Raw genomic sequence first — 12,189 nt, forward strand, 5'->3', positions numbered from 1 at the left:
TACTCCCAAACCTTTAGTTATTCTACCCAGACTTCTACGATATTCTGCTTAGCCTCCACAACTTCACCCACCATTTCTTACGGCATTTCTCCTCCTTCTTCTACCCATCTCGGCAAATGTTGATACTTGAGTGTTTCTCCCGTCTCCTCCTCGAGTCCCACCTCCCCGAAGATGCTCACTGCTATCCCTCGTCGTTACCCGGGACCAGTGTTACGTCATCCTCCATTTCGGTATGCTCTTTCTCTTTCTTCTACTTACTCTCCACATTTTCGGACTTTTTCTTCTTTGCCCAGTTCACACTTATCATGAGCCCGCAGTCGTATCGTGAGGGCATGACATCCCCGATTAGCGGTGAGGCTATGAGGAGGAACTTGGGGCTCTTGAGCGTATGCATACACAGGATCTCGTTCCTCTTCCTTACGGTGTTACTCCCATCGGGTTGTCGGTGGATCTATAGGATTAAGACCCGTGGCTGATGGCACTATTGAGCGCTATAAGGCTCGTCTTGTTGCTCGTGGCTTTTACTCAAGAGTATGGCATTGATTATGGCGAGACCTTTGCTCACAGTAGCCAAGTTGACTACTTTGTTCGTCTTCTTCTTCTTTGTTCTTTTGCAACACGTCGAGTGGCCGCTCTGTCGAGTTAGATGTGACCAATGCTTTCTTACATGGAGATCTTTACGAGGAGGTTTATATGACTCCTCCTCACAGTTTCTCACATCCTCCTCGGCATGTGTGTCATCTTCGTCGAGCTATTTATGGGCTCAAAGCAGGGCTCCTCGCGCTTTGGTTTGAGCGTTTTCATGATGTGATTCTTGCTCTTGGTTTCACGGAGAGCTCTCATGATTCACGCTCTCTTCACTCGTCGGACTCCTCGTGGTCTCACTATTCTTCTTTTTATATGTTGTGATATGGTTATTTACGGTGATGATCTGAGGACTATTATTTCTCCGAAGCAGTGATTTACACGAGTTTCGGATGAAAGATCTTGAGTCCCCTCGTTACTTTCTAGGTCTTGAGATTGCTTATTCTCGTCGCGGTTATTTGTTATCTCGGTGAAATACATCTCGACATTTTTCGATGAGTGACATCACCGATATTATGCCTTTGCTTCCACTCCCGTTGAATTACATCACCGTCTCTCCTCATCGATGGTGAGCTTTTGGTGATCCCACTCGTTATCGGGCTCTTGTTGGTGCTCTCGTCTACTTGACCATCACTCGACCCGATATTGCTTATGCAGTTCGTGTTCTCAGTCAGTTTGTGAGTGCTCCTCGCTCTACTCATTATGCTGCACTTCTGCGGGTTCTTCGTTACCTCAGTGGCACTCTTACTAGATCGTTATTTTTTCTCGGCCACATCATCGTTTGAAATTTGCGTGCCTATTGTGATCTTGATTAGGGCGGGTGATTCTCTTGATCGTCAAAATCTACCCTTTGGTTTTACTGCATTTTTCCTTGGAGATTCCCTTATCTCTTGGAAAAGCAAAGAAACAAACCACGATTGCTCTTTCTCTGCTAGGGGGCCGAGTATGGTGCTATGTCCTCCTCTGCCCAGGAGATTATTTGGTTGCGTCGTATTTTGGTGGATTTTGGTGTCTCTTTATCTACTCCCACTCCTATCTACTGTGACAATCAGAGTGCCATCAAAATTGCTGCCAATCCTGTATTTCATGAGACGCACCAAACATCTTGAGGTTGCTCTACATTTTGTTAAAGTCATCATTACGATCTTTGGTACTATTCTTCTTCAGTATGTTGCCTCCGCCTATCGACTTCGATCTTTTCACTAAGAGCACATCTTGTTTCTCGATTCGATTTCGATTGACAAACTCTCGGTTTATGATCCACGTGAGTTTGAGGGAGGGTGTTAGAGGACTAGTATATACTTATACTATACTTTGTATCTTCTTGTTTATACATACTAACTACTTACGTATTTATACACATTGTATCTATTTATTGGCCTCTTGCCCTAATGAAATGATGCCCATTCTTATCAACATCTAACAGTTCTAACATGTAATTAATCACACACATTCCCAGTAACATATACATATTATATACTAAAAAATCAACATTAAGATCACAAAATATCCAAGTACCAGACAACTCTTTTCATATTCATCATTTCTCACACCCAACATCCACATATTATAAATATATGTATATATATATAGAAAATAAAAAATTAATTAACAACAACAATAATAATATATATAAATGGTGTCCCTTTGAAACAGGACGACCACCCACCTCTCATACTACTATGTCAATGCATTTGTCTCCCCACCCAAACCGTGTCTATCTGCGACCCGTATCAATCTTATATATGGCCCGTTCACATGCCTTGTCTCAAGTCTCAACCTAGTCTTCGCTTAAAACTCGCTTAGAGTTGACCGGTCTTAAGCCCGAAATCTTGTTTCGAAATTTCAAATATAGCAAACGAGGTCTTTAATTCAATGAGCATTGATCAAGTATGAAAGACGTATAATATATATATATACTCCCAATTATGAATACAGACTTACAACCTAATTAATCTGTATCATTGAGTGATTAGTATTCACATGCAACAGGATATTCAATTCTCCGTTGTACCCCCACCCTTAATTAACTGTTTTTATCACATTTATAAAAAAAATTACGAATATTAGTCATCTATATATACGTTGTTCGTTCACTAGATTATATATTACTATCTAGTAACAAAGTTTAATCATCTTTAATGTCTTTTTATATATAGTTTTATTTATTAAGTAGCACCAATTCATTAATTTAACTCCTCTTGATATTTCAATATATATATGTATGAGTTGAGTTCTCTCACCATCTTATTAAACGGGCCGGGCTCAATATATATAACTAATTAAGTAATAAGCCCTAACCGTAAGGGCCATTAATTAACACGGTTAAACCGAGTTGACGTGGTCCAAGAAGTCAGGCCCGACATGTTGCCTCATAGTCCACAGACAAACTTCGTTGTCTCGGTCCCATTTACATGCACTCCTTGCATCACCAATTAACTTCAAATCATGTCTCCCTCCTCTCTTTCCTCTTTATATTCTCCTTCTTCTTTCTTCTTCTCCTTCACCTTTAGCTATACTTTAATTCTTCTATATATAATTCATTTAGATCCATTCTCCAAAACCAATCTGATATAGTTTCAAGTTCAAGTTTTTGAGCTCAAAAAAGAAAAATCTAGATCAATGGAAGTCAGAACAAGATATGGTGATGATATCGATATCGATAACTTAAAGGCAACGGAACTTAGACTTGGGCCTCCGGGGACCGGTGAGGAGGTAATACCAACACAGGTGGTGTCTAGAGGTAACAAACGTGCATTGCCGGAGGACAGTACTGAGTATGAGTGTGAGTACAAAAGGAGCTCATCGGAGACGGCATCAGTCGAAAGCTGCCTCGATACCTCACCGGCAGCCAAGTGAGTCTGATTTTTGAGTCACTGGTTATTTATTTATTTTTATAATTATTTGGAAGAGTTGTTTAGAAAGAGTTTTATTTAATTGATTGAATTTTTGAGTATTAATATATAAAATTAAATAATTTTGCATGGCAGGGCACAAGTAGTAGGGTGGCCACCAATAAGGTCATATAGGAAGAAGAGTTTTGAGGCTATAAAAGAGGTTGATCAGAAGGGTGGACTTTACGTGAAGGTTAGCATGGATGGTGCTCCATACTTGAGGAAAATAGATCTCAATGTTTATCAAGGCTATGAAGAGCTTAGACTTGCTTTGGAGGACATGTTCAAGTGTTTTTCCATAGGTATATATATATACACTTCTTTTTAAAAAAATATGAAATATATACATATATGTGTGTGTTTATTATTTGATGATTGAACTTTTCTTCTTGTATTTCTCTTATGATTTTTAGGTGAATTATATGCAATTGCATATGAAGATAAAGATGGTGACTTGATGCTTGTTGGAGATGTTCCTTGGAGGTGAGTGTGTGTGTGTGTGTGTCTGTGTATATACACATAGATATATCATGTACATGATAATTTTGCATTTATAGAAATATGTGTTTATGATGTGATTTTGTTGTGATATTTGTAGGATGTTTATCTCTTCATGCAAGAGGATGAGGATAATGAAGGGATGTGAAGCAAGAGGGTTGAGTTCAAACTCATGAAATGGAGAAGAAAAATATAAGAAACTAAATGAGAGGGATATATAGTTAATTTTGGTGAGGTGGTGATCTTTGTTTTTGTTTTTATAGATGTACCTTTTTTTCTTTTTCCTTTTTTTATTAATACAAATATGTAAATAAATTGAGATCCATGCAAATGAAAATTAAGTTTTGTTGAGAATATATGTGTTTGTGAGATTATTAAAACTTGATAACTAAGATTGGATTAATATTGGAAATACACTGGATGGAAATATATAAATCCTCTAGTACCAAAAAAACAATTAATGAAGGGAATTGTGTATATATATATGTGTTTGAAAATTTATTATGTTACCAAAATTAATCAAATATGTATATAATCTTCAATTTTTCTTCATGATTCAATGATTAAAATGAAAATGAGTTCTTCAATAATATAAGTTAATTTGATGAGAAGAAAAACAATATCGATTAATGAAAAAAATTGAGAACGTCAGTCCATATCAAAGAGAAGGTTGAATATAAACAATTACAATCTCATTCATAATCAATATATATATATATATATTACTTTACTAATTATCAATAGAATCATCACCGTAATAGATGAGTGATAATGTTATTCACTCTTTTATATAAGATCAAAGAGTTTGATTTTAACGTATGGTTGAAGATTTAATGTGTGTTGAATGGTTTGCCCACGTTTTTTTTAGATGCACCATAAATAAACATTATGAGAGGAAAAATACAATAATAAAAAAAAAACAATCCATTAGTGGTGGAAGTATAATGTTTATCTACCTTTTTCAATATTAGTGGTGGAAGTCAACAAAGTAGGCTTGTTCATATTGTTAAAAAAATATTAATAATAAAAAAATCAAGCGGTAAATAGAATGTTAAATGGTGATATAAATATACAAATTGATTAAGAATATATATATTATAAATGTAAAGATAGTAATAAGAATAGAGAGCAGGAGTATTCATAAAAACCCAAAAAAACCACTGAATAATTAACTTACTTCTTCTTCTTTCTTCTTTTTATTTCTCTCTTTTTCTTTCTCTTCTCTATATCTTCAAAGTATACTAAAAATGAGAGGGTATTTATAGGGTTCTGAGAGTTGAATGAGCGGCAGGGATCGATTTCGATCCGAGCGGTCCAAAATACTACGGGTTGGTGGAATAGTAACTGATCTGCGTGGTGCTACTGATGTACCACATGGGCGGTACACTGATGTCAGCTTCTGATAATATCTAGAAGTTACTATAGTAATGTCCATTTGCTACGGTGAAAATTGCTACGGTGGGCATCCATTAAAATATTTGTTTATAACACTCCCCTTGGATGCCTACGACCAAAGGATATGCCTCGTTAAAACCTTTGCTAGGGAAAAACCCGATGGGATAAAAAAACCTAGCTAAGGAAAAAAAGTACATTATCCTTGGCACATTTGAGGATTCTTGCCTCATTAAAAAAACCTTGCATCGGAAAAAAACCCATTGGGACAAAAACCTTGGCGAAGGGAAAAAAAGTGCAGATCTCCCCTCAAATAAATAACTTTTTAACTTATATCGAGTACTTTACATCCTTAAGTCTTCTCATCCCGATTTTGTATATAAGTATTTGATGAATGCACTTAGGAAGTGATTTTTGTGAATAGATCGACTTGATTCTCCTTTGGATTGAATCTTTTGAACTTCTATAACGCCTTCTTCGGAGATCATGAGTGTAGAAAAAAATTTTTGGTGATATATGTTTTCAGTTCTATCACCTTTAATATAACCTCCTTGTATTTGAGAAATACAAGCATTGTTGTCTTCATAAATTATTGTAGCATTTGTTATTCTTGATGGTAATTTGCGATGATATTTGTATATGCCCAATCATAGATCGTAACCATTGGCATTCACGACTTACTTCATGAAGAGCTAGAATTTCGACATGATTTGATGAAGTAGTCGTAAGAGTTTGTTTTGTGGAGCAGCCATGAGATAGATGTACCATTGTAAGAAAACATGTATCTAGATCCGAGATCGCCCTTTATGAGGGTCGAGACGGATACCCGACGATCATAAAACACGTGAGGTTGGATGAAGATTCTTGTTGATAGAATAAACCCGGATCCGTAGTTCCTCGTAAATAGCGTAGCACATCTTTTTACTCCTTTCCGAGTGTCTTCGTGTCGATTGTAGAAGCGTATCTTGCTAGAAGATTTCTTTGCAAAAGCTATATTTGGTCTCGATATTATTTGCGAAGATACATTAATGTACCGATTGCAGCTAAATATGGAGTTTACGGACCAAGAATGATCTCTCCTTCTTCGGATGGTGAAATGGATCTTTCCGAACATCAAGAGTTCGGACGACCATTGGCGTGCTCGAGTGGATAAGCCTTCTCCATATTGAATCTCTTGACGCCTTTTTACGTATAGGGTTGATTGATGCTGCAAATATTCACGAGGATAAGTGCTCGATTTGTATACCTAGAGCAATTTGGTCTTTCCCAAATCTTTCATTTTCAAATTCTTTTTCTCGAGATATGATCTTTGCGGTTGCAGATTTCGGAATGAGTGCCTACAAGATTTAAATCATCCACATATCTCTGCTATCACTGACAAAAACCGTTAGTATAACTTTTTAATAAACACACATGGACATATACTATCATTTTGGTACCCTTCTTTTATAAGATATTCACTGAGACGGTTATACCACATCAGTCCAGATTGTTTTAACCCATAAAGAGATCTACGTAATTTAATAGAGTATAAATAATGATTATTTGTAATGTTTGTTTTTCTATATCCTTCGGGGATTTTTCATATATATGTCATTTTCAAGTAATCCATACGGATATCTTTGTGACGACATCCATCAGTTGCATATCTAATTTATTACTTCTTTGCCATAGCAATTAAAAAAATCGAAAAAGTAATTCCATCCATTACGGAGGTATGTCTCTTCATAATCGATACCAGGCGTTTGAGAAAAAAACCTTGAGCAACCAGGTCTTGCTTTTGTATCTCATAATTTGATTATTTTTCATTTCTTTTTTCTCACAAACACCCATTTATAACCCAGTTGGTTTTATCCCTTACGGTGTTGGCACTATCAGCTCAAACACCTCACGTTTTTGATAGGGAATTTAGCTCGACTGGATAGCTTCTTTCCATTTTGGCCAATCATTTCTTTGTCGACGTTCTTGATGGATCGTGGCTACGGATCATTATCGATGTTATTTCTATATCTATAGCCACATTGTAGATGAATATATCATTTATTTCGGGTCTCATGCGATTCGATCTTTGACCATCATCTACATAGCAAATTGAATTTTTCAACATTTTTTCGAAATATCATCCCCCGTTGATTCTTCATTAACTTGTTACGAGGGTTTTTATAATTTCCTCTCCCTTTTTCACATGGGAGATCCTTATCTTTATTTTTTTACGCTTCCTTTTTCTAGGAGTCGAATCTTTGGCACCAATTGGTCTCCACGTTTTTTTGTCGTGGTTTATTTTTCTACTTGATTTTTCTTTTCAATGGATTCTTAAGAATCTCAATTCTTGCAGAGCATTGGCGGTGGTATATATGATTTGGTTATCATTTTTAGTATCGGTGAATGCATCGGGTATTTCATTTGCAATATTTTTGCAATTTAATGATCCTTTGAACTTCAAGTTCACATTCGTTTGAGTGCGAGGATCATATGTATGTAATCGTGATGCTTTCAATCAATTTCTTTTGGCTCATTTTGAATAATCATTTCTCCCCTAATGCGGGGAAGAGCAGTTCATCAAAATGACAATCTGCAAATCTTGCGATAAATACATCCCCATGTAATGGTTCTAAATATCAGTATAATTGAAGGGCAATCATAACCAACATATATACCAAGTCTGCGTTGTGGACCCATTTTTTATGCGATTTGGTGGTGGTATTGGCACATATCTTTGCACAACCAAATATTCTTATATATGAAATATCGGGGCTCTTTTACCCATAACAAGTTGGTGTGGTGAATATGAATTACATGCGAGTGGGTCGGATCCAGTATTAAAAGGCTGCGGCATGCAAAATAGCATGACCCCACGCACTTGTAGGCGGTTTAGTCCTTAATAACATTGGACGAGCGATAATCTGAGTCTTTTAATTAATGACTCCGACTAACCCATTTTGGGTATGTACATGAGCCTCTTGGATGCTCAACATGTATTCAATCGCCATCTGATAATCATAAAATGATTTTTGATGAAAATTCACCCGACGATTATCAAGACGAATTGTCTTTTATGGGATAATCTGGAAATTGTGTTTTAAGCCTGATAATTTGTGCCAATAACCTTGCAAATGCTACATTCCTTGTAGACAACAGTGAAACATGGGACCATCTAGTCGATGTATCGATTACAACCATAAAATACCTAAATGGTCCACATGATGGATGTATTGGTCCACATATGTCTCATTGTATTCTTTCTAAATATTTAGGAGATTCACCAGTCACCTTAGTTATAGAAGGTGCAGTTATTAGCTTTCCCATTGAGCATCTTTGAACATGCGTATTCATTATGTGTTAGGATCTTATAATCCTTCGGGTGGGTGTCCATGAGAACTAGTAATAATCCGGTATGACATAATAGCATCCCGGATGTCCAAGTCTTTCATGCCATATTTTAAATATCTACGGGTCATTAATCTTCCGGGTTAATACCGTATGTGATTCCATCACTTTAATACGTGTAAAATATAATCCTGAGGATATACAGAAAAAGTTTTCAAGTACACGTTTTTGGCATGAAATAACTTGTGTAATATAAAGATATTCTTTTCCTTTCTTATCAACCGTCTCTAAATAATATCCATTGAGACGTATATCTTTAAAGTTTAAAAGGTTCCTCCTAGACTTAGGGGAATAGAGAGCATTTTTCATCTGCAAGGATGTTCCATTTGGCAACATCAATGCTGCTTCTCCAGAACCTTCAACCAGGTCTGATGACCCTGCTATTGTGGCTATACATGCCTTTCTCATTGATAAAGATATAAAATATATTTTTCTTGTCAAAATAGTATGCGTTGTCCCGCAATCAATAATGCATTCATCATTAGCCATATTCTAACAAAACAAATGAAAAACATAATTTAATAAAACATAAAGATATATTACAAACTAGTCTATAAGGAAATCTGACATATCTAAATATGTATTTTCAGTTACATTTAAATTATTTATAGAATTATTCTCTATTGGATCAACTATGGGGTTGTCAGTAAAATTTGTCTCAATATCTTTACCTTTCTTGTTTTTAAGTGATTCTTGGTAAAGATGGACAAAATGTTTAGGGGTCCTGCAAATTCTGGACCAATGACCTTCCAGGCCACAACGATAGCATGTATTCTTCTTTGTCTCTGATCCCATCTTGTGGCTTTGTTGTTTTTGTTGATGTACATCAATTCTGGTATCGCGTGGTCCGATATTATTTCGGCCCCCACCATGACCGCGTAGTTCTCGACCACCATAATTTCCTCATCCACCGCGGTTTTTAAAACTAGCACCGCGACCACGCCATCTTTTTTGCCCAAAATTAATTTCTGGCAGTGGTGCTGATCCAGATGGTCGAGATTGATGATTCTGCATCAACAATTCATTATTTTGCTCCGCCACAAGGAGACAAGAAATTAATTCAGAGAATTTTGTAAAATTCTTTTCTCTATATTGTTGTTGTAAATGTTGTAAATGTTTTCTCGAGCAATGCATGAAATGTTGTAAATGTTTTCTCGACAATTCATTATTTTGCTCCGCCACAATGCATGAAATGTTGTAAATGTTTTCTCGAGCATCATTCCTTCTGTCACTGTTTCTCCACAGAGACGTAGTACTGAAACAATTTTAAATAGCTCGGAATCATATTCTTGCACGCTTTTAAAATCTTGAAACCTGAGGCTTGACCAATCATTACGTGCTTTGGTCAAGTAGACCATTCTGAGATGATCAAATCTTTCTTTCAGGGATAACCACAATTCCTGTGGATCCTCAATGGTCAAGTATTCATTCTTCAGGCCATCATCAATATGATGCCTTATAAATATTAAGGCCTTCGCCTTATTATCACTAGGCTTATTGTTATTAGCCTCAATAGTTCTACTCAGGTTTCTTGCTTTTAGATGGAGCTTGATATCGAGGCTCCAGGATATATAATTGCTCCCCGAGATTTGAAGGGCCTCGAATTCTCTTTTTGTAATATTTGCCATTTTTCTTCAAAATAATATAGCATGTAATTATAATAGAGAGTACAGAATAAAATATAAAGCATCTATACTGTTCATATGTACGGTATTGTTCATGTATGATACTATTCATATATAGTACTATTCATGTATACGGTACTGTTCATACGCTGCAATTATTGCAGCATTGGGAATTAAAATTTGTTTGAAAGTGATTATAAGTTAAAAGGGAAGAAGAAGTAAAGATAGGGGAGAGAAGAAAGTAGGGGGCCGACGTAGAAAAGCCGGCCGAGTTGCCGACGGAGAAACTCGAAGGGGCCGGCGGAGTAGTGAGAAGGGCGACGGAGAAGAGAAAAAGGGCCCGGCAGATTTTTACCTGATTTTGTCAACGATCGCCGGGATCGGAGGGTCGCCGCGAAAACTTAGGAAAAGATGATGCTTGATAATTTGGATTTGATGGAAAATCTCATTGTAATAATAATATTATTGTTTTTCTTGTTTATTTTAAAAGTACTAGTAATATTAGCCTTAGTGGCTTTAGTACTGTATGTTTTTTATGTATGCTTCAAAGAAAATCTTATGTATTGTTGACTGAATAAAATGTATGGTTTGCTAGTATTATGTTACCTGACGATCCTTCCTGCATTCAGTGTTAGAAATGGATTCCACATATATAACATATATATTAGATAAGTCAAAGAAAATTAAAATCATATGAGCAAATTCGTGCTGATAACGTGTTAAGAATATATATGTTATAAATGTAAAGATAGTAATAAGAATAGAGAGCCAGAGCATTTACCAAAAACCCAAAAAACCCTGAAGAATTAACTTATTCTTCTTTCTTCTTTTATTTCTCTCTTTTTCTTCTTTTCTCTCTTATCACAAATTATACAAATGAGGGGGTATTTATAGGGTTACAAGAGTTGAATGAACGGCCAGGATCGATTTGATCCGACGGTCCAAAATACCCGGGTTGGTGGAATAGTAACAGTACCGGCGGTTGCTACAGTACCACATGGACGGCTGCTACAGTAATATCTAGAAGTTACTATAGTAATGCCGACTGCTACAGTAAAATTGCTACAGTAGGCATCCATTAAAATATTTGTTTATAACAAATAGATAGTTTTTGAAAAATTATAAATTAATTTTTAATAATAAATTTATATAAACAAAGAGAAATGTTGTATAAAGATATGAAAAAGACGAGCATGTAATTTTCCACATTTATTTCCATCAATAGATTTCAATATGTACACACTTGAGTCTAACTTCGATTTGAATTTCATAAAAAATTGAATGAAAATGAAAGCGAATTATTAGTTGTCGAGTAGAAATTAATGATAAGTTTTTGACTTATCATGTCTATTTAATTATTTTATTTAATTTTTTATTTAGTTTGATAATTATAATATTTATTTTAAAACTAATATATATATATATATATGGAAGACTTGTTTGGATTGACATTAGAAAAAAAAATTTTTTGGTAGAATAATTTTAAATAAAAGTACTTCTCAAAGTAAAATTAAGTGTTTCTCTTGATTTTATATTTGGATAAATTAATAAAAAAATATTTTTATATGTGTAAAGTTGTTTAGATGTGTATTCTTAAAAAAAAATCTTTTTAATATCAAATAATAATAATAATAATATATTTTTCTGAAATCAGACATGCTTAACTTATTAAAAAGACTTTTTGGCTTTTTCGGAAGTCTATCCAAACAAGCCCATAGTTGTGAACTTTTTCTGAATCCAGACTCTAACTTGAGGAGCAAATAAGCTTTCATATTACAATCAAAGTTGCAAACAAAAATTCTGAAAAG

General features: G+C 35.3%; 1 protein-coding gene across 1 annotated transcript; it reads left to right on the top strand.

Annotated features, from left to right (window-relative positions):
• The first annotated feature begins 3,104 nt into the window (after window positions 1-3,104).
• LOC120269178 (auxin-induced protein 22D-like) lies at window positions 3,105-4,223 on the top strand. The gene is made up of 4 exons (XM_039276508.1): window positions 3,105-3,440; window positions 3,576-3,781; window positions 3,893-3,962; window positions 4,078-4,223. Exons 1-4 carry the CDS (start codon window positions 3,208-3,210, stop codon window positions 4,151-4,153), a joined length of 585 nt encoding a protein of 194 aa, XP_039132442.1. The 5' UTR covers window positions 3,105-3,207; the 3' UTR covers window positions 4,154-4,223.
• The last annotated feature ends 7,966 nt before the right edge of the window (window positions 4,224-12,189 follow it).

Source organism: Dioscorea cayenensis, chromosome 9, assembly GCF_009730915.1.
Source record: "Dioscorea cayenensis subsp. rotundata cultivar TDr96_F1 chromosome 9, TDr96_F1_v2_PseudoChromosome.rev07_lg8_w22 25.fasta, whole genome shotgun sequence".
NCBI classification, from domain to species: Eukaryota; Viridiplantae; Streptophyta; class Magnoliopsida; order Dioscoreales; family Dioscoreaceae; genus Dioscorea; species Dioscorea cayenensis.